This window comes from Notolepis coatsorum (genome assembly GCF_963971535.1).
Source record: "Notolepis coatsorum genome assembly, chromosome: 18".
Taxonomy (NCBI): Eukaryota; Metazoa; Chordata; class Actinopteri; order Aulopiformes; family Paralepididae; genus Notolepis; species Notolepis coatsorum.
The window spans coordinates 71323179-71347623 of NC_140182.1; the positions used below are offsets into that span (position 1 = coordinate 71323179).

Genomic DNA, 24445 nt, shown 5'->3' on the forward strand with positions numbered 1-24445 from the left:
GGACATCCATAGTGTGCGTGTGTGTTCATTGTGTATTTTAGGACAGGAATTCATTCCAGTGAAAGGCTAAGTATATCTTGGCTGTGAGAATAATATCCATTTCTGCCACAGCAAAGCATTCAAGACATTCAAATACTGTACAACTAAATCAGCTCCATGGAGCTACTGTAGTGTATGATTCCTTTAATATTTTATTACTGCACCTCTGGATATATGTCAACGTGAAGTCACGTTTATGCCATGTGTTGTCAAATTAAATCGAATACAACAACTCAACAACTTCTGTGCTTCATATTTTAGACTGTTACAGTTTGGTAGGCAATATATAAATAAAATATACAATAATTATAAGTCTAGACATGTGCAATGTGCTTATGGCAATGTTGACGTATCTATGGTGTGTTCTAGCTCTCATCTAGCTGAGAATATGTCCGGCTATCTATAGCCCACTTTTAGACCAATACATTTATTTTATTTAATATTTTAATATTGTGCATCTCTGGACATTTAACGTTGTTTGGGTGATACTAAATATGTAATAATGTTTGGGCTAGAAGTGGGCTATATCTAGCCTTGACATAGCAGGACATTGAGAAATTGCAATTGAAATTATTCTAACACAATATATGGACTTCAGTTGTGCATCTTACATATTTACAGTTATGTGTGTCATATTATAAATATGTAATAATGAATTAAACTGCTTAGGCTTGGACATATTCTGGGATATATGAAGGCTACAACATAGCTTCAACATTGAAATCGGCTCTAGTGCTTACTGGGGTTAGTTGTTGATTTCATTATTTGTTTGAAATCTTGTACACTTCCCTAGTAAAACCATGAGACTGGTTTTTAGATTTGTTATTGATGCATCTTCCAGTCAACGTTTGATTAAAGTACCATAAGGAGTAGGCTAGAATAAATATTTACAAGTTTATTGTCTTTTTTATACATAACATAACTTTCAGTAAGTAGTTTATTTTCACATTGCTCGACATTCACTTAATAATAATAATAAAAAAGATATATCGATAATATAGAAAAACTACTGCAGTGATTTGGAAAACTGGCAGCAGTATGCGTGAGTGGACGAATGCCAGATGAAGTCTAATGCAACAACTTCTACTAATTCCGCTAATTTTAAATTCAATTAACTGACCACTTAATATAACACACCCTAAGTATTCTGTGTTCTAGGCAGGTTATACTGCAATATATTTTTTTCAATACCATCTCATTTTTATGAAACTCGCTCTTTTTTTCCAATAAGCAGGGTTTTTTCATTGTGGCAGTTACAAATAATTTATGATCATTTATGATGAAATTGACTGAGCATTTCGAATAAAAGCTGCATCGTGGCAGTTTCGAGACGAGGAAAGATATCACAGTGTAATCTGCATTGGCAAAGCCAACTACTGCCATATGCAATATAATTATAGGATGCAAAATAAATAAAATGTTGATATTTTGCCCGTATCACCCAGCCCATTCTCTTCGCCCGTCCCCTCCCCCCACCCTGCCACTCATTCATGTTGTGGCCGAGACCAAATTACAGAACCCCTTTTTGTAAGTAAGGAGCTATCCTATTGGCCGCTAGCGTCGAACATCTTCTTCCTGCCCTCCATACCAGACATGGCCTCCACGTTCTTTCTCCAGTCGTCCTTGCCTTCCTGAATAGAGTAAAACCCACATCACGTTAAAAGGTTAAGAGTTTTCTGTTTGAACCTTTGCTTCAAAACTAATCTTAACACGGACACGCTGCATTTCACTGACCAGTGTAGCAGCAATGTAGAGATATTTAAGCAATAGCTCACAACAGGCCGTGGTATATGGTTATTATATCACAGCTAAGGGGCGTAGTGCTGACAGCCTGAAGTGAGCTATTGCTTTTATAAAACAGTTACCAAGTAGGCTATGGCAATATGAAAGTAAGACACACATCAATCTAAGTAGTTTTTATTAGTAAATAATAATATTCAAAGTAAAATAGACCCTCCTGGCTGCCTGCACTGCAAGGTGGTTGTTATGCAACATACACACTAACAACTAGCTGGCACTCTTTTTCTCATAGCGAAGATATGGCGACTATTTACCAAGGCCGAACGCTGTTTTAACGTACGACCTAGGACCATTATTATACAGTTTTAATATTTTTTCAGGCGAGAATGTACCCATTTAGATTCAAAATGTGTAATTTTTCAGTTTGTCCAAATAACACCTGCTTGGAAATTTGCTCCAACGTTTTCGGAGATTGAGTGGCTGTGACATGACTGGGGTTAACGCATGCCCAGTTTAATTGGGAATCCCCGTTCAACGTGAGATTAACTATTGTAACCGATCATCCTGCTATATTCCTTTATCTGTAATTTATCAGTCTCCCCAGCTAGATTTATACATTTAGTGGAAGTGGCAATAATTAAATAATCTGGATAAAAGCATCACTTTATCGGTCTGATTCAGATGCTTTTATCCAGATTATTTGATCGGGGAATCCCTCACGTCACGCCAGGGATTCCCTGATCTGCATTCGTCAGCCCCAGTCTCCTCCGTTAGACCAGACAGTCTCATTTAACAAGGCTAATGGAGACGTGGATAGCTGTGGATATACGCTCATTATACCATGGCTATGAACCAATCATATTGCTTGATTTGAGCTACTTCTACGGTAGCGGGTACTTCTACGGTTTCGGGTACTTCTACGGTAGCGGGTACTTCTGCGGTAGCGGGTACTTCTGCGGTAGCGGGTACTTTTACGGTACCGGGTTTTTCTATGATAGCGGGTACTTCTACGGGAGCGGGTACTTCTACAGTAGCGGGTACTTCTACTGTAGCAGGTACTTCCACGGTACTGGGTACTTTTCTTTTTTTATCCACTTTTTCTCCTTATTTTTCTATTTTTCTCCCATTCCAATTTCGCCTCGCCAATTCTCCCTTCAATTCTCCCCTCCCCTGTCTCGAACGTTGCTAGACTATGCCTCCCACTGGTCGGCTGCAGTGAGGACCAAGCCTTGCATCACGTGTCCCCTCCGGCACACGAGGAGGCAGCTGTCGCATCTTTTCACCTGAACAGCGCGATCTCTCAGTGGCGAGGAGTAACACGTGGGAGGCTCACGCTGCCCCCGATACTTCCTGATTCTGCTGTACAGGCGCACCAACCGACCTGTAGGAGTCGCTGTCCACAACGTCCAATCCCCACCCACCAGCTTTCCCACCCCTAACACTGCCAATTGTGTTAGTATGAACGACCAGCCAAGCTGGTAGCAACGCCGAGAGCTGGGCTCGAACCCAGCATCTCCTGCGTTAGTGGCGAGCGCCTTGCCCACTGCACCACTTAGCCGCCCGGTACTGGGTACTTTCACTGTACCTTGTACTTCTATGGTAGCGGGTACTTCTACGGTAGCGGGTACTTCTGCGATAGCGGGTACTTCTACGTATCGGGTACATTCTACGGTAGCGGGTACTTCTGCGATAGCGGGTACTTCTGCGATAGCGGGTACTTCTACGTATCGGGTACATTCTACGGTAGCGGGTACTTCTGCGATAGTGGGTACTTCTACGTATCGGGTACATTCTACGGTAGTGGGTACTTCTACGTATCGGGTACATTCTACGGTAGCGGGTACTTCTGCGATAGCGGGTACTTCTACGTATCGGGTACATTCTACGGTAGCGGGTACTTCTGCGATAGCGGGTACTTCTACGTATCGGGTACATTCTACGGTAGTGGGTACTTCTGCGATAGCGGGGTACTTCTACGGTAGCGGGTACTTCTATGGTAGCGGGTACTTCTACGGTAGCGGTGTGTCTGGCGTACCTTCTCTGGTTTGGTGTCCTCTTTCTTCACAGACTTGAGGTTGCTCCTGAGGTCCATGGAGCCCTTGTGCGTGGTGCCCAGCAGAGCTCTCATCATCTCGTCCGCAGACACTCGGACCTTCCTCAGGGCGGGCTTCTTGAACTTCCCTCCCAGATCCATGATCTTCAGATTCATCTCGTGGATCTAGAGGTCACGCATATCGACTTGTTAGATTTTCGGCAAGCGTTTGCCTGTTTTAGATTCTGATTAAGATTTTATTGCCACGTCTTCCATTACTGTTACAGCGTAGATAATAATAATAATAATAATAATAATAATAATAATAATAATAATAATAATAATAATAATAATAATAATAATAATAATAATAATAATAATAATATATTCAATTGGTAGGGGCGCTTTATATTTGTGGAACAAATCTCAAGGCACTACAGTGTAGAACAACATAAAAATGAGTACAAGAGTAGAAGGAACATAAAATAAGTAGGGCTAAAAAAAAAGAGTAGAAAGAACATGAAATGTGAAGGGCTAAAACTAGTAAAAGTAAAAGAACATAAAATAAGAAGGGCTAAAACTAGTAAAAGAGTAAAAGAACATAAAATACCAGTAATTTAGAATACAATAATTACAGTATGGTAGTGTGTGCAAAGTGGCAGTAGAATCAATATCAGAAATTTAAAAAGATTATATATATATTAACAAATTGACTCATGCTGTTTTCCCATCTTTACTCAATTGCGCCAGCGTTATTGACCATTTTCACAATGTTTGTGTGTGTTCTGTATTATAGCTATGGAGACAATAGTATGGCTCATTTGACAGGCATTGTTTATAGTCCAACATTGACAAACCATTTCATTTCTACATACTTTAGTTTGTGTGCTATTACATGCTAAACATCGGCCCTTTCCAAAATAATCCAGTATTTTTTTCAAAATCGCGAGATAAGATGTCGTATATGCATATGCCCAAATCGTTCGGGTTGCTCGCCTGAAACTCCAAAATATTTCCAAATCAAAGGTATATACCATATATATATATGTTTCTTCACAAAATCATCAAGGGGGGGGGGGGGGGGGGGTTTACCTCGAAAGTGCGATCGTTACCAAAAGCATGTTTTAGGTTCGGTAAAAGACGACGCTGTGATCGGTACAAAAGCGTGTTTTAGGTTCTGTAAAATAGACATAGAATAGACCTTACCTTAGTCAGAAGGTACTCCAAAAAGAATAATCCCAGTGATCCCATCGCGATCGCAATTACTCGTGTATATTGGGCATGGCTATCATACGGGAAACAATGGGTTTGAGGCGATAAAATCTCCGACCGATTGCTCTGTCCTGATTCCCTCTGAGGGGGAGGAGTTCCTGCAGACACTCCCCACACTAAAGTGGCCCCACACTAAACTATCCCAGTTCAAAAGGTAGTCGATACTGCCACCTGGCAGGATTCGATCGTTGTTGCAATTTTAACATAGGCAGCGGTGCAAGGGATACACAGGGAGGTCCGTGCGAGTGTTTAGAATGTAGATCAAAGGAAAAAGATCAAAGGATCTAAACCAGAGAAATCTTGGGTATGGCGCTTAACGGTTGGCAACAAAACCCGAGAAATGTCGGGTTTGGCACAGAAAGTGTTAAGGCTGTCAACGTTTTTTTTTTTCTTTTCTTCTTCTTCTTCTTCTTCTTCTTCTTCTTCTTCTTCTTCTTCTTCTTCTTCTTCTTCTTCTTCTTCTTCTTCTTCTTCTTCTTCTTCTTCTTCTTCTTCTTCTTCTTCTTCTTCTTCTTCTTCTTCTTCTTCTTCTTCTTCTTCTTCTTCTTCTTCTTCTTCTTCTTCTTCTTCTTCTTCTTCTTCTTCTTCTTCTTCTTCTTCTTCTTCTTCTTCTTCTTCTTCTTCTTCTTCTTCTTCTTCTTCTTCTTCTTCTTCTTCTTCTTCTTCTTCTTCTTCTTCTTCTTCTTCTTCTTCTTCTTCTTCTTCTTCTTCTTCTTCTTCTTCTTCTTCTTCTTCTTATATTTTTTTTACTAGACTTCTCAGGTGTATTATTGATACTCTCATTGATACTATGTTTGTTTCTGACTCAAATTGTGAGAGAGAGAGAGAGAGAGAGAGAGAGAGAGAGAGAGAGAGAGAGAGAGAGAGAGAGAGAGAGAGAGAGAGAGAGAGAGAGAGAGAGAGAGAGAGAGAGAGAGAGAGAGAGAGAGAGAGAGAGAGAGAGAGAGAGAGAGAGAGAGAGAGAGAGAGAGAGAGAGAGAGAGAGAGAGAGAGAGAGAGAGAGAGAGAGAGAGAGAGAGAGAGAGAGAGAGAGAGAGAGAGAGAGAGAGAGAGAGAGAGAGAGAGAGAGAGAGAGAGAGAGAGAGAGAGAGAGAGAGAGAGAGAGAGAGAGAGAGAGAGAGAGAGAGAGAGAGAGAGAGAGAGTGAGAGTGAGAGTGAGAGTGAGAGTGAGAGAGATGGGAGTGAGAGAGAGAGAGAGATGGGAGTGAGATAGAGAGAGGGGGGGGGTGAGTCCTGAGCCCTTGTGTGGGTGAATGTAACAAGTTCCTAACGTTTTCTTTCCCCTATTATCTCATGCACACTTTATTTATTGTTTTAAATTATTATTTTCTTTTGTTATTTTGTGCATCACTCTGTTTTGAATTTGATGCAAATTTGCTATGCATTAGGGTCATCCTTTTGTGTTAAATGGCTGCATAAAGCTGATAAGAGTATTAAAACTTGAAAAAGATCTGTTTAAGGTAGATTTAGAACAGATAAAAAATATGCGATTAATTTGCGATTAATCGCAAGTTAACTATGGACAATCATGGGATTAATCAGATTAAATATTTTAATCGATTGACAGCCTTAAATATATATATATACATTATATATAATATTATAATTTAAATTTACCTTCTTACTGCCTTTTACTATTATGTACCTTACTACTATGCTACTTATACTACTTTTTTGCGGACCTCCCAAACTTTCAAACTTTTTAGATGAAGGAATGGGTACAATAGGAGACACGCCTCCAGTTTTTCAAAAGTTTTTGACACACCTCAGCTTCTGAGCTGAAGGCGTGTTTTTGCGGACCTCCCAAACTTTCAAACTTCTTAGATGAAGGAATGGGTACAATAGGAGACACGCCTCCAGTTTTTCAAAAGTTTTTGACACGCCTCAGCTTCTGAGCTGAAGGCGTGTTTTTGCGGACCTCCCAAACTTTCAAACTTTAGACTGTTTTCTTTATACGTTTTTCTTTTTCTTTCTTTCTACCACAAGACGCGGCCACTGATGGGTCCATGGGACTTGGATAAGTCCTGTGGACCCAACTCTGGCCACTGACCACATGAGCGAACGGGTACATACGCACACAATACACGGCCACTGATGGATCCGTGGGACTTGGTAAAGCACTATGGACCCAACTATGACCACTGATAAAAACGTAACTACACTAGCATTATAAGACCTAAACATTGCTACCTACCATACAAGTGCATTGGTTTAGTGCACTTCCGGTTGCCACTGAGCGGAAATGTTTGTGCGGACCTGTTCTCCCAAACTGGTAAGCAAATGACTGTTTTTACGTTATTTTCATTTTTACGTTACTATTATTATTATTATTATTATTATTATTATTTTTTTTTTTTTTTTTAACATTGATCTTAACTGATCACTATGACTTTATTGCTTTTATCGTTATATATGCCTATAATTGTGTACAGCACTTTGAGCTACATGACATGTATGAAAGGTGCTTTATAAATACTTACTTACTTACTTACTTACTACTACCTATCATGCTAATATGTCTATACTACTATACACTCAAGACTGTAGCACTCAAGTTCGACACTATTTGACAAACATTGCCACTGCTAGAGTTGTATCCTTCCCTTCCTGCTGACTTGTACAGAACTTGTAAGTCACGTTGGATAAAGGTGTCAGCTAAATGACTAAATGTAAATGTAAATCATTGATAAAAATTGCTCTGGACTTTAACATGACAAACGCTGCACCGTTTTAATGTTCTGTTGGTGTCGTGTGTAATGTGTTTATTAGAAGGCATTACATCTCTGTAGTTCTTGATGACTTTGGCCTCGCAGTCGTAGCGTTCCTCATCGATCATGTCAACCTTGGTATGCAGCTGCTTAAGCATTTTCTATGAAGAATGACAAACACAAACCATAGCTACAACAGAAAAACAATAGGCTTCGTTCCCGCAACGTCCACAATGTGTACAGTATTACACCGTCCCTGAACAGCTGGAACTGATATGGCTGTGTGATTAACTACATTCACACCATGCTTTTATGACTATAAGTTAAGCATCATAGCAGAATGGGGGAGGGGAGGTACAGGTATAGGCATGGTAATACAGTAGTAGACATATAGGCAATACAATTATTATACAGTAGAAAAGTAAAAATAAGCAGTTTAAACAATATAATTAACTCCGAATATAAGCATATGACCAAGTAGACAGTGTATGTAAATCAAGGTTTTGTTCTATACTAACAAAGTGATTCAGTGCCTCAATCTTTTTACTGTCACTTCCTCTGTTGTTTTGTTTGTTTACATCTCTCAGACTACAGTCTGCCTTCAAAAAACGATACTTCCAATGCTCTTTTCTACTTTATCATTCAGATAAACGATAGAGGTTTTAGGCCCAGGCCGCCGTCTCTTACTTGCAGGTCCTCCATGGTGAGGCCAGAGAGCTGCAGGGGCGGGATCTTCTCTCCCAGGTAGCGGACCTTCTCCTCGTCCCTCGCAACTTTCTCTGCCTCCAGCTCCTCCGTTGCACGGGTCAGTAAGAGGATCTGGCGAGGATGCATGACGAGGAGAATGGAGGAAAACACAAAATTTTAAAAACTGAATATCTGAGAATTAGTGTTTGTAGTTTTACTAGTGTATTTCCGTGAGACATTTGTCTACTTAAGAGTATGTACATGTGCAGTTTATACACAATATGTGTGCCTTTACCTTCAAAGAGAGCCTGCGGGAGGCTGAAATCTTGGATTTAGGCTGAAAATTATACAAAATAGAAATTCATTGATTCATTAATTCATTAACTTCCTTTTTTAGTATTTTTATTATTATTATAAATTCTTTTTCTTTCTTTTTTTTCACAATGTTAGAAAAAAATATTACATTATGGGCCCATTTGAAATACATTGATTAAACCTAATCTTAGACTAAATAAATGCTTGGATTAGAAATCTCTATTGAAGAAAAATCCTTTGTCTTGAGCTAGGCTCAGTCCATGGTGACCCTATGCATAAATGTTAAATGGTGCATTTATATAGCAGCTTTTATCCAAAGCGCTTTACAATTTGTTCCTCACATTTACCCATTCCCTCACACATTCACACACCAATGGCGGAGGCAACCATGCAAGGTGCCAAGCTACTCATCGGGAGCAGTTAGGCGTTAGTGTCTTGCTCAAGGACACTTCGACACGCTGCCTGGGAGGAGCGGGAATCTAACCGGGAATCTCTGGATTACCAGACGACTGCTCTACCTCAACACAAAATGAATGTCCTTTTGTCTCAGGAGGATATATCCAGAAAGTCTGTTGTCATAGCCTATACTTGGGACAGAGCGGATGTTTGACATTTTTTCCACCACAATGGGAATGCTGCCAGGTCACTGTTCACAGTTCTTGGAATTGTCTAAGTCACAGTCCTGCTCGTCACGCCATGGTCATGTGAAACATGACAAGTCATCACACTGTGATTAACTGGCAGAGACAGACACTGCGGCTAACATAGCATTACAAGGTTTATAGAATATAAAAAATAGGGAAACAAGTCCAGGCACGCACTCCAGAGTTTTCAAATGTATTGGCAGCCTGAAATCATGACGTTTCGGTGTGAACACACCTTCTTCAGAACGGCTTGCATGAAGCATGAAGGGTAAGTGACCAAGTTTATACAAGTCAAACAGGAAGTGACAACATAGGAAGTGACAACACATTCCAACAAGAGATCTGCACAAGAGTACAAAATACCACTTACACGCACAACCTTTTCAGAAGTATGTAAATCAAAAAGAAGCATGTAAATCAAAAAGATATATCTATATATATTATACAGAGTAGGCCTATAAACACTCATGACCCATAGTAGCCGTCTTTCAATTATATAAAGAGTGATAAATGAAAATAAAATGTATTAATAAACAATCGAATGAAATGAAATAATCAAATGAAACACGTCAAAAAAATTTCCTCATTGAGGCCCTGAGGCTCTAAACAATCCAGAAAGTGAATATAAAAGCTTTCCCTTTGTAGCAAGAGCCTGTCTCTGTCACCGCCTCTTGGTGGTCTCAAGACTTGCTCTAAACCCATGTATTTTAAGCCAGAAATATCATGTCCTAACTTATTAAAGTGCCTTGCAACTGAAGACGTCTCGTCATTTCTTCTTATAGAACATTTGTGCTCAGAAATTCGATTTTTAAAAAACGTCTTCTTGTTTTTCCAACATAGTAAAGGTTGCAAGGACATTATGTGTCACCTCGCAGCGCTAGTGACCACAACTCGGCCCGCCCCCTTTTCGTCTAGGCTTGAAATAGTATTATTTTTTTTGTTTGGTGTGTTTTTTTTCCCTTCATATTATTATAAATTGAATGTATAAGCACATGTTTACTATAAAAACTAACAATTAGAATATCTAAAATAGTAACAATCCTTTGTTTAAAATAGGCTGTTCACGGACATTATTTCAGTCAAACGGGGGCGTAATAACAATTTGCATGTGAATCGAACCTACACCTTGGGGGGAGAGGCAGCCCGCAGCGCAACGCCCACAAGACCTATACACCTGTTTGGTGACACTTTGAATGTGTCTTGAGTTGAGAGATGGATGCAAAGAAGATAGCTGCTGCTCTCAACAAAATAACTGCATCAGGAAGAGCTATCGATGGATCGCATTTAATGAATGGGTTCTTAATGGACTATTTTCACCCAGATCCAGTCCCTGAACCGCGCAAACCGGGCTCTTCAGGTGAAGAAGATTCGGATGAAGACGTATTGCCTGATATCGATCCGATACGGCAGCGCGCGGATCAGTCTGACGAGGAGGATGACTTATTGCAGCGCGCGGATCAGTCCGATGTGGAGGATGATTCTGTTCACAGCGGGACCGTCACACCGGGCTATTCAACGGAATTAACGATGAGATACGTCGAAGATAGGTGTAACCGTGGACAGTGACACCAATGAAGAATTGGAAAAAATACGAACGTTTGATTGCAAATGCTATAAAGAGCGGAAAGAGAATTCCGAACGGCAGGCATTGTCGTGTACAACAAAACTGTCGGAAGAATTGATATACAAAAGCAGACTGGACATGGCCTCGTTGACACCTAAAGAGAGGGTCTGCTCTCGGCTATACGAACAGGCATCAATGATTCTGAAGTCACACAGAGCACCAAGCGAGTAAACACCATTCGCAAAGCTTCACGGACAGTTTACAGATTCCATAACGTCATGGTCTACCGTGCAACCTTCTGCTTTCTCCATGGGTAAGTCTCGTGCCATTATTATTCTGTGTGTATGTGTAACTATGAGGGATAAATCCTCGTTTTTGACGCGCAATTAGAATAAACGTAATTCTGCTTAAATTTTAAGCAAGTAAACCACAAAATCAGAATTACAGGTGATCCGGCCTCTAACAGCGATACTCCTACCTGTACGTGTCTATACTTTCCACAAGCAACTTGTCCTTCCGCGTTCCCGTTTTGCGCTCTGATTGGCCATGCACGTTTCTGGTCTTGTGACATGTGCGCCCAATCGCATGACGAGCAGTGTCTTAGCCCATTTCCGCGTCGAACAGCCTGCAAACGACCTAACGCCTAGTTTATCACTGGTTAAGCTTAGGCGACTCTTTTGCAGTTGGTTAAGGTTAGAGTTTGGAATCAGGGCTGGCGTTCTATCGCCATGCTCTAAGACAAACTCTAACCTTAACCAACTTCGAAAGAGCGCCTAAGCTTAACCGTCCAAAGAACTTGCTGTCACACGATTGGGCGCACATGTCACATGACCAGAAACGTGCATGGCCAATCAGAGCGCAAAACGGGAATGCGGAAGGACAAGTTGCTTGTGGAAAGTATAGAGGCTACCTGTACTTGGTTGTAAATAAAATGTCTCTTTAATCATGCCATGACATTGGGTACAAGACAAACATGGAAAATTGCCATTTGGAATATTAGCCATAAAATGGGTAATTTTTTTTAGGGAAATCTGTTTTAACTAACTGGTCTGTTAAAGTTAGAGGTTCTATGTAGGATTGCAAGTAACTGTCTAACTGCATATATAACTGTTTCCACTAGAGGGTGCTCTAGGCGGAGCCACTCATGCTACCACCAGGTGGCGAGTATATAAAGAGATGTCTCCTCCCCCTCTACCTCTTTCTCACCTGCCTCTCAGAGAGAGGAGAACTCTAGTACTGCTGCTTACCATGTGAATAATAATAAACCACGCCAAAGGCTAAAGATAGAAACCATGCCTCTTGACCACATTATTGTCGCCCCATAGCCAGATTCTGTCAACAGGTTATGGGCCCAGATCACGCAGGGGCGAAATAATAAGGGTAGCAAGTTTAGCTGAAGTATAGGCTAGGTTAGCGCCGGGAGCACCGCGTGGCTAGACGCTAGGCCAACAAGAGCTAAAGTTACGCCTACCATCAACCAAGAGGATGGCGACCAAGGGAAGGAGCAAATGGCCCTCATTCAATGGAAAGGCAGAGGACTACGAGCTCTGGGAAGAGCGCATGTTATGCTGCATGCACGGTGTGGGACTGAAAACGGCAATCTTGACGGCCCCCACGGGAGACCTGATGGCGGGAGCACAAGCCCTGGATGACAAGCGTAATGCAGACGCATACTGTGAGTTAGCGCCACTGCTCGACGATACAAGCTTGGGGCTGACATTCCGCGACACTAAAGACAAAGGCAGAGAAAGCCTGGGGGTGTTGAGAGAGCATTATATCGGGCAAGGAAGACCCTGAGTCGTGGCCCTCTACATAACACTAACAGGACTGAGGAAGGGGCACACCGAGACTGTGACCGAATACGTCATCAGAGCTGAGCAGATCATGACGGCATTGAAGAGTGCAGGAGAAGCACCAAGCGATGGGCTAATGATGGCGATGGTGATGAGAGGACTACCGGAGCTGTACAAACCGTTCACACTCCTGGTAACACACGGTTCAGTGGACATGACGCTGGGAAAGTTCAAGGCCAAGTTACGAAACTTCGAGGCCTCAGAAGATACCCACCCAGCCGCCGCGGAGGCGGGAGAGAGGGTGCTGAAGGCCAGAGCGACGCCAAGGGAGAAGACCAGGCCCACGGCGGAGCTGGCGTGTTGGCGATGCGGAGAGAAAGGCCATCGGAGAGGCGACTGCACAAAGACTGTCTGGTGTAGCTTCTGCAAATCCACGGGGCACACAGACAGAGCGTGCATGAAGAAACACGACCAGAGCGCGCGATACGCGCATGGACAAGATGACGGCCATGGACGAGACGGCGGCTACGGACAAGATGGTGGCGATGGTCGACGTGAGACGACGCACGGAGAGTAACGGGACAAGAAGACTTCGCTTTCGGGGCACGGACAGTGTGCGTCGCCAGGCCGGCGCAGCTGCAGCGGGCCCAGAGGAAGGGACTGATCATGGACACAGGTGCGTCGTCCCACGTCATCAACGACAGGAGTCGGTTCAAGAACTTTGACAACACTTTCCACCCGGAGAGACACAGCATGGAGTTGGCAGACGGGAAGCGCACCTACGGGTTGGCGCAAGAGAAAGGAGACGCACAGGTATGCCTCACGGACAGTGGGGGGTGCCGGCGTACAGTGACGTTAAAGAACGCTCTCTACGTACCATCGTTCCCACAAGGACTATTCTCTGTAATAGCTGCTACTGCAAACGGTGCCAAAGTATTCTTCGATAAAGGTAAACATTTTCTTGTAGAGGCTGACTGTACACGGTTTAACATAAAGATGTACCAGAGAATGTATTATCTGCAAACAGAGTGTAATGACAACGACAAGTGTAATGATAATAATGATATGTGTAGCGTGACGGTCAGTCACGATATTCAGACATGGCATGAGATTATGGGTCATTGTAATTACGAGGATTTACTGAAACTGCAAGCAGTGACAGAAGGCATGCACATTGAAGGTGAAAAGCGTAGACCTGACAAAGAATGTGTAGTGTGCAAAATGGGGAAGTTTACTCAATCGAGAAACAGAAATCCCACAGAAAAAGTAAAGGTACCACTTGAGCTAGTTAACACGGATCTAGCCGGTCCAGTAAGCAACGAGTCCATAGGAGGCTTTAGATATGTACAGTCTTTTACAGATGTGTGCACAGGAGCAGTGCTTGTTTACTTTCTCAAAGCAAAGAGTGACACACTCCAGGCCACGGAGAAATTCCTGGCAGACGTAGCCCCTTATGGTAACGTAAGATGCTTGAGGTCTGACAACGGAACCGAGTTCACAAACAGAGAGTTCCAATCACTGTTGAGAAGGTACAAGATAAGACACGAGACGTCATGTCCATATCCCCCACACCAGAACGGAGTGGCAGAGAGGGAATGGCGCACCCTTTTCGAAATGGCTAGGTGTAAGCTAGTAGACAGTAACTTACCTAAGAGCCTATGGCATTATGCGGTGCAAGAAGCCGCTTACACCAGAAACAGGTACTTTAATAAGCACACGGGCACCACCCCATATACAGCACTGACAGGAAAGAAGTGTAATCTAGCTAGAATGCACCAATTTGGATCAGTGTGTCATGCTTACCTGCAGGACAGGGGAAAGCTCGAGTCCAGATGTGAAAAAGGACTCTTTGTAGGGCACGACAAGGGAAGCCCCACTTTCCTAGTTTATCATCCCGGTAAAGGGAGAGTGCAGAAACACAGGCTAGTCAAGTTTGTCACAAAGACAACATGTGAGAGCGAGACACAGACAGACTCCAGAGTAAGGTGTGAAGAAACAGAGACACCTCAGCCCAGTGTACTTAGCACGGTCGTGCAGACAGACAGTCAGCCACCCCCAGAGGGCGATGACGAGGAGCACCCGAGGGTGATGTCACGTGCCCCAAGCAGTGGGAGGTATCCCTCAAGGGAACACAAACCCCCAAAGTATCTGACAGACTATGCCCGGAGAGGAAGTGACGAGGATGACAGTACACTTACCACGATTGATTACTGCTACAGGGTAGTCAGTGGGGTACCTCCGACCTTTAAAGAGGCCATAGTGTCCCCTGAATCAAGTAAATGGGAGAGAGCAAGGGATGAGGAGATGAGGTCCCTAGAGGACAAACACACCTTTACTCTAACCAAGTTACCAGAGGGCAGACTGACAGTGGGAGGGAAATGGGTGTATTCAATCAAGGAGGGGATTGAAGGTAGGGCTGGGCGATATAACGATAACGATAAATATCGCGATATATTTTAAAAATCGTTTTATTTTTTTATTTTTTATTTTTTTAAATAACAGGGCAGTTTTAAAACCAGAGACAGTGGACAGACTTGTCTTTCTTGCCTGCAACTTAAAGTAATGGCTTTGAGATTTATTTTTCTCTTGTCCATTTATTTTGTTTGCTTTCTAATTTAAAATACAGTTTGAAACGGGGCGGTCAGGTGGCCTAACGGAGATTGCGTTCGTCACCAAACCCCGGAGCGGCTAGATTCGCCTGTTCGAATCCAGCTCACAGCTCCGGGGTTGTCACCAGCTTGGCTGGCCGTTCACACTAATACAATTGGCAGTATTAGAGGGTGGGAGAAGCTGGCGGGGTGGGTCCGGGTCGTTGTAAACAGCGACTCCTACAGTTCGGTCGGGGCGCCTGCTAAGCGCGGATAGGACTTGAGTGGGATAGTGTGATCCTTCCACACGCTACGCCCTCTCAATGAGAATCCGCGCTGCCTGGTGAAAAGAAGCGGTTGATTGGCTGGACGTGTGTCGGAGGAAGCACGTGATAGCCTCCACTCTCCCAGACCGACTGTGGGGGGTAAGTGCGCAGCGACCAGGAAGGGGATTGGGAATTGGCATAACGACTAACATTGGGATGGGAGAAAATTAGAGGAAAAATGGAGGGGGAAAAAGATCAATTTTTTTATTTATTTTAAATACAGTAGGCTATGTGTGCTAGCAGAACTAGACCAGTCACGAGTCACGGTGCACATGTGCGGTGGTTTGTCCACCAAAAAAGCGCCAAAAGATCGAAAATAAACGAGCAGAGCCAGAACTGTTCAACTCCCCTGGAGCCACAGCCAGCAGAGAAGCCGGTTTACTTTTGCTTTTAAACCAGCTGCAGCCTGAGAACTGGAGTGTGAGGGGATGTAACACTAAAGATGGCGGCAACGACAAAGAATTGCTGCAAAATAAACATACATCTGTTGTTTAAATTTAAAAAAAAATTTATACTTTGATAATTATCGATATCGAGAAATATGATAACATTATCATATCGTTATCGCGATATGATTTTTTTCCATATCGCCCAGCCCTAATTGAAGGCCACGACAAGTACAAAGTAAGGTTCGTACTGCTAATTGCTTAAATGCTGAAGGAGGGTACTCCATGTTTAAATACGGAAGGAGGGTGGCTACACTGCTTAAATGCAGGAGGAGGATACTCCAGGTTTAAATACGGAAGGAGTAGAATCCAGGTTTAAATACCTGAGTGGATTCCATGTTTAAATACAGAAATGGATCCCATGTTTAAATACAGAGGTGGATGATTTACCATGTTTGAAATGATTTAATTATGTGGAAAAGATCCTGAAACGTTTTGACTGATGTAAAAGATGTATAGAGAAGCTGTGGGTAGCCTCATTTGTTTGACAACCTGTACTCGCCCTGACCTATGTTTTGTAGTGAGTAAAATTGCCACAGCATTTTGCTGACCCCACAGAGGAGCATTGAATTACGTCAAAAACATGTTTTTCGTTATCCCAAAGGTACAGCAGACGAACAGCTGTGTTTCAGAAAGGGCAGCGAGGGTTTAGGGCTTAAAGCCTGCAGTGACACTGTCAACTTGTGAAGCCGAATGTATGGTTCTAGCTATGACAATGCAGGAATGTGTTTATCTAGAACAACTGCTCGAAGTGATGGACACCTATGTATATATGAAGACTGTTGTTTATGAGGACAACCAGGGAACCATTGTGATTGCTAGGAACCCAGTGTGCCGACATAGATGTAAACATGTCGATATAGGATATCATTTCATCAGATCTGTCATCAGAGAAGAAAGAATGACACTGATTTGTTGTCCAACGGACGACATGGTAGCAGACACTATGAGAAAACCTGTTTCCAAATTGAAATTGAAGAGATTTGCAGAGGTCATGTTTGGTGTGTAAATATTGACTGCCATATTCTTTTTGATGTTCTGGATTGTATTATTTTCTTTGTAAATAGTTTTTGGAGAAGTTATACAGTGTGCTATACAACCCTAGGTGGGAGTATTAAAGTTAGAGGTTCTATGTAGGATTGCAAGTAACTGTCTAACTGCATATATAACTGTTTCTACTAGAGGGCGCTCTAGGCGAAGCCACTCATGCTACCACCAGGTGGCGAGTATATAAAGAGATGTCTCCTCCCCCTCTACCTCTTTCCCACCTGCCTCTCAGAGAGAGGAGAACTCTAGTACTGCTGCTTACCATGTGAATAATAATAAACCACGCCAAAGGCTAAAGATAGAAACCATGCCTCTTGACCACATTATTGTCGCCCCATAGCCAGATTCTGTCAACATGGACCCTTAAGTTAGGTTGCCGTTTGTAGAAGTATTTGGGTGGTTCCTGGAACACACCTCCGATCTTAGGATCTGACTTTAAAATGTACCAGTATTTGTTCACAATATCACGCATATCTCTAGAAATAGGGCTGAAGGTGGACACCAATGTTACTGAGTTGCTTTTTACTTTGTCTTTATGTGTAAAAAGGGATTGTCTGTTTATCTGTTTAGTTTTATTAAGATAATTCTCAAAAAGGGCCTCACTATATCCTCTAGATCTAAAGTTTTGACAATGTGTATCAAAAATGTCATCTGTATTACAAATACGTTCATATCTCAAAATCTGACTAAATGGAAGGCTTATAGAATAGAGTAGAATATAAGTACTTCATTGATCCAGAGGGAAATTTGGCACCATATGGATCGCTCACAGAACATTCAGTTAGTCAAAAGTAAAAAATAAGAATAAAAAAATAAAAATACACAGTCAGAGATATACATTCTAAAATATGTCTATACATTCTACAATTCCAAAATATACAGTCCGAAAATATACAGTAAAATGTGAATGAATACATAACATTTTATAAAATAGACAACATGCATTCATACGTTATCACAATTGACCTGCGCTACTCGTCCTATCAAACGATCGATAATACACTATGAATGAACAAGTTGTTAATACTGTATCCATTAGCTGTACGCTCTATGTCACTTCGACAACACATACACTCGGAACACAGTCAGACAGAATAAAGCAGTGCAATAAAATAGCTCTCATTTACAGAATAAAAGCAATGGATAAGGTGCAGACATAAAGGTAGACAGTAATAACAATAATAGTCAATAGTTAATTCTTAATTCAGAAATGTTACACTACCTTGCCCTGAAACTCAGGCTTAGAAGGGTGCATGGGCCTGGGGGCGTCCTGAAAAAGGAGGTATACAATTTGATTAGATTAAAATGTATTGTCATTTTACAGCACAACGAAGTACAGTACAACGAAAAGAAGTTTGGCATCCAACCAGACGTGCAAATGTAACAGTAAAGTGCAACAGCAATATACAATGTACAGTTGATTAAACAAAATATATAAATTAGTACTACTGAGTGTAGTGCTAATCAGATGTATGTACAGAGTTGTAGTATTAATATGTACAGTGATACAGGTATAAAGCCAATATGGTAGTAGTCATACTGTCCAGCAGCGTAAGAGTAGGATATGTACAAATATAAATATAGTATCTACAGATATGTAAGGACTTTGTGAAGGTAAGTACAGACACGTGTGGATAAATATATATATATGGTATATACAGCATTATTGTACATGCCATCATACAGAGCTATGGGTTACATGCAGGTGTGTAAGTAAGTATAAAGTATAAAGACAGAGAGAACAAATATATACAAGCAGCGTCTTGGCCTATGTTTTCATTCACATCTAATTTATTTGCTTTATAAGAGGCTGTCATGCACATTAGAAACTCACATCACTGTAACAGCCATGTAGAATTTGTTGGAAGAAAGATGAGGGACACAGAGAGAATAGAAACACAGAAACCTTTATAGACAAACCCAAATGTGTTCATCTATCTACCAAATCAAATGACCAATAGGTTAAAACACAAGCAAAAATTAAATACTTAAATAATTAAATACTTACTCATCAGCCATTGGTGATGTCAGATGTCCTGTGACAACTTAACTGTTCCGCGTTGAGATGCTTTTTAGCTGTAGCTGGACCTTTTCGACCGCAGTAGGCTTGTATATGAGCACATGGGCTTTGGGTTTAGAGCATCCTAAGAGATGGGCCGTCCCCAAACCGTGCAACATCAAACCCGCCGACCCCCCCTGTGAAGCACTGACACCTGTGTAAATCATCAGTCCGTCACGCTGGATCCGCTTGTTAACTCAAGAGCCCATTACTGGTATGTAGAGAATGGTAAGGTCATCACCTTCGTAGGAGAGGATGATGTAGGGGCTAAGAACAACTGAACTGATCCCAATCTAGGACAACTATTTCCTGTAGGCCTAGAATCTGACTGGGACCAATGTTTGCTTTTGTGTGCGTGCGTGCGTGCGTGCGTGTGCGTGCGTGCGTGCGTGTGTGTGTGAGAGAGCGCGCACGGGGGGTGTTTAGGGGTGTCATGATTGCGGTTTTCCACGACAGATGTCTATGTGCTATTTATTCAGTAACCTTTCTGTTTGCAATGTCTGTACTCCATACAATGCCCCCCCCCCCCCCCGCCTCCATGTACAAGGAGAGCAGCCATTGTATTTGTATTTGTGTTCCCAGATTGGTGATGTCTCTTTGCAACAAGATCCACGTCGCTTCATGTGTTGCTGTACGCTGTACAACGATAGCGCTGGAGCGAGGAAAGGGAGCAACAGTAAACTTCAAAGGGTCACACGTAAACCTCTCAACGATCCATCGCTCACAGCAGGGGCGCGCAGAAAGATTTTTGGGAGGCAGGTGCTTAACCCAAAAATGTACATCAAAGGAGCAGCAAATGATGGTTAAAAGCATGACATAAGTGGAGGCAACAGACCATATGTGAGTTGCTTAAAGCAATCAATCAACTCACAACACCAACACTTGACAAACGCTGCATGGTCTTATCATGCATTTAAGCATTACATCACGCGACGGAGTGTGTTATACAAATTAGATCACGCCTATGGGTGGTTGCTATTCATACTTCCATTTTTCTATCTATGGCGGATTGATTCAGACAGAAAAAAAAGTTATTCGGTTGTGGGAGGGATCTGGGGTCACCTGGAGTGTGTTATACAAAATAACAACCGGTAACTTGACTGTTATATAGCGTATTGGTTCATGCTCCACTCACTTTTGGAAAGCTCCCTTTCATCATATCTAATTTTGAAAACGTTCAGCAACCATGCACCCATGTATATAAGCGAGAGGTATGGCCGCACTCCACTCCTTCCCTTCTTTCAACACGCGGAAGTCTGTGATGTGCACCTACTTCAGCTGTTGGAATTAGTTAGTTTAGTTTGTGTTAGCATTCTTTTTTGTTTTTCCTCCCTCATAATTTTACGGAAAAATAAAGGAAAATGTCGTCACCACCGGAGAGTCTGGACGATTACCGTTCGGACCTCCACCGGCGCTTCACAGTTGCGACCTCCTCTGTGCGTCGTGGGGCTTTCCTGGCTCCACGTTTGTGGCAGACAGTTGGGCCTCAGCGGTGCCCGGAGGGGAGTGCACGTCGCCAGGTAGCCGTCGAGCTCCCATCTCCTGTGAGGTGGCCGAGTTCCGGCTCCGGTTCCCCCGCCGGGAGACGGTCGGCTGGTCCGACGGTCTCTTTGGTGGGTGGTGACTTGCAGCGTAAACTCTCTGCCTCTGCTCGCTCACGTCATTTTGCGGCGAGCGGCGGGGGTGGACGGTCTAGCAGCTGTGTGGGTTATGCAGGGCCTGAGGCATTCGAGGACGGCCCTGCAGGACAGCCGGCCCCAAGCGAGGATTCCTTCGTCACCTCTCCGTCGCGTCCGATGGAAACTGAGGATTACATGGAGGGGGCGGGGGAATTCTTGTTCGATGCCCCGGCGGAGGCAGAGCACTCTCCCCCTCAGGCAGAGGGTGCTTTGTTTTCCTGGGGAGCCCCGTACTCCGAGTCTGGGTTCTCACCACCTCCGAGACGAGATGCCCTACTGTCATCCGCACTGGATGCTGGCTCCCGCCTACCAAGTGAGTTGAGCCTCCCAAACGCGAGGGATTCGAGTGAGGCGGAGGAAAGTACGCAAGGGGAGTTGCGTGCTTTGTTCCCCGAGCTTATGGTGGCAGCGGCCCGCGCAAACGGGGTCCCGCTGCCGACGCCACTGCCGACACCTGTTCCCGACGATATGGTGGGCCATCTCTGGCAACGCCAATGGTGCCCTACGTGTCTCAGGGACAGGTGATCCCCCGCATCGTCGGCCTCTCCCCCACCTATGTGCCTTTCACGTGGGTGGAGGGGTTGGTCCAGGGGTTGAAGGAAGGGGTGCCATGGCTTGACAGCCCGATGGCATCCATCCTTTGCCCCGAGATGGTGTGGGAGCCACAAAAAAGCCACTTCCTAAGGGGAAGTCGGCTAGGCAGTTGGCTTTCTGGACTGACCAGGCCTACATCGCCTCGACTCAGAGCCTAGCTGCGACGTCCAACATCGCGCAGCTAGCGGGGCTGATGGCGGGCTGGGAGGACCTGGACGACCACCAACAGTATCTCCATGCCCAGGCGACGGGAGCCATCCTCCATCTCACGCAGCTACAGGCAATAGCTGCGGGGAAACAGCGCGCCCTGGCCACCCTGATCCAGCGGCACCTCTGGCTAGAGCAGGCGGTGCTGAGTGACCAACGGCGGGTTCCTCTCCTCCTGGCCCCCCTCTCCGACGCTGGGCTGTTCGGCTCGGCCATGCTGGAGATGACATCAGCCTGCAGGGACATGAAGCAGGACTCCAGCCGTCACCACTGCTGGCCCCGCCAGAAAGAAGCCTCGCCGCCGGGGAGGAGAGTCCGGCACCGCCGCTGCTGCCAGTCATCCTGCGCCCGGAGGGACAAGTAGGGACCTACGTGGCCAAACGGCTCCCCAGAACCGTACCTCCGGGCCGGCTGCCCGAGGAGGCAAGCGTCGCCCCATGCGCGGCGGGCAATGACTTGCTGTTAACATTAACATTTCCCCTCCTGCCCCCCTCCCCCCCCCCCCCCCCCCCAATGATTTTGTTAATAAATAAAGGATCCCTCTTTGAGGGACTGTTTTTTGTTGTAACAAACCGTGTCTTTATTCACTGTATTTTGGGGGGGATACGAAAATGAGCAATACTGACCCACAGCTAAAATACTGTCGGGCGGCGTGCTTGTATGAGAGTTGTGCAAATTCCCTCTGAAATCTGCTTTGGTTGCTATTTTGTTGACTTGCAAGGCTTGTACTTTTAGCATGTAGCCGAGGGCTTAAGTCCTTCTCTTTACTCCACCGGTATTCTCTTTACGTGGTAAAGGTGAACTTGGCAGCTTCTTTGTATGATGAGGGTTATGCAATTCATGTGGTAAATACGTTTTTAAATAAACATAGCCTCTGAGTTTGTAACTGGTGTGCTATTGTGGTAGCTTACAGGGTTGTACATACGGCATAAAACCAAGGGCTTCGAGTCCCTCTCTTCACTCCGGTGTTTTTTCTTTATTTGGTAAAGGTGAAACTCGCGGTTGGCAAGTTTTTCGCACATGAGCCAGAGCCGTGGATAAAACCCGTCTTTTACACAGGCGGGATTAACGGCTGTGTTTGGCGTGCAAAATGTGAAGCTAATACGCTAAGAGTGTATGTGTTTTCATTTATGACACACTGTACGACTGGTGCCACGTCTCTGTCTTCATTTATTGCTTCGTATCAAAAAGTGGGGTGGTTGAGGGGGGTGGACAAATGACCCTCCCCCGGATATGATTATATCCCTTACAAAATTGACTTGGCCAGACTTGGTTGTGGTTCGAAATTTAACGCTCCTCTCTTGCTGAAAGCAGGGCCTGTCAGTCTCCCTGACATGTGTGTCCTCACTCGTCACGGGGGGGGGGGGGGGGGGGGGGGATTCCCCGCTTCCCACACCAAATTACGGGTAGTGGGAGTAGGGGTTTCCCCGGCCATTGAAGACGTCACAGGCTTCGCGTTTTCTTATTGGCCGAGAGATGTATCCGTGAGTTACAGGTCCTGCGCTGCAGGCCGCTGACATTATAAATGGGACGTGACGTGATGCAGTCGGGGCTTTTGTCCTTCTGCTCTGCTTTCTTTTAACGGTTGTGTATATTGGCCTGTTGTGCCCATTCTCATTCTCCACTCTGTTAATTAACCCTTTTTCGATTGTGTCACTCACGTTGAGGTCTCTCTGGGGTAAGGCCGACGTCTTCCCCTCTCACATAAAGAGTGGAATTGACGCGGTTTATTCCCAGGCTCGTTATGTAGAAACCCATGTCTGTGCCTTTCGGGACCAGCTCCCTGCTGGTCATCCCAGACAGCGTGGAGAGACGTTGTGGGGCTTTTTCTTGTTAGAAACTCGCCATCTACGTCCTCCGTTTTTCACGAGCATACACGCTGTTCATAAGTCAGCGATTGGTCTTACGAGACCGGTATCAGCGTTGGGCCGAGTGTGTTTTTCAATGATTGAATCCACCTTCGGGATCGGCGCGCCCTGGTTTGTCCAACAACATAAAAACGGTAAGGTGTAGACTGTAACGTTCTGGGTTTCTGTCCTCTCCCAGGAGTAGAAACCCTACTGCCATTCTGGAGTATTTCACCTTGTCCTCTGTAATTAGCACTGATTTACTGTCACCTGTGGTTTGTTGTCACTAATTACTGCGTGTGGTTTGCTGGGAGTTTTGCCTTTATAGTAATCCCTTCTTCTATGTCTGTTGTCGGATCTTCACAGAACTACTGCGAGCAGTTGGCCACGGACAAGAAATGGAACCTCTTGTCTTTGCTGTTATTACTTAATTATCTTTTCCTTATATACCCTCAGTTGAAGCCTGGCTTCTTATTCTTTATCTCTAGTGATTCTTATCATAAAATAACACGTTTTCTTGAGAAGAGCAACCACATCTCCGTCTCCTTATTACCTTCTACTATTGGAACTCAACTCCTACCTTGACTCGTAACAGTAGGCCCTGTCCGATACGCTGGCGATGTGGAGGGTGGTGTCACCAGTAAACGCCTGGAGTGGTCTCGATGCAGCGGCCTCGTTGACCTCGCCAGGCCCCTTTTCTGGGGGTCCTGGCCCCCGGACTCGGTGGTGAGTCCGCCTTGTGTGGCTTGGGGCTGGGACCTCCTCCGCGCCCCGCTGCTATGGCTTCACCGCGGGGTAGCGTCCGGGGCGCGGGACCGGGTAGTCACGGGCCCTTCTGTCCCACGGTCTGCTCACCCT

General features: G+C 44.3%; 1 protein-coding gene across 1 annotated transcript; it reads right to left on the minus strand.

Moving 5' to 3' along the window:
- Nucleotides 1-1583: 1583 nt before the first annotated feature.
- tnni1c (troponin I, skeletal, slow c) lies at nt 1584-21576 on the minus strand (the record flags this gene model as incomplete). Its single annotated transcript, XM_084335236.1, has 6 exons — nt 1584-1670; nt 3815-3997; nt 7863-7952; nt 8479-8610; nt 8774-8815; nt 21508-21576. The coding sequence occupies 6 exons, from the start codon at nt 21574-21576 to the stop codon at nt 1584-1586; spliced, it is 603 nt and encodes a 200-aa protein (XP_084191362.1).
- Nucleotides 21577-24445: the final 2869 nt, after the last annotated feature.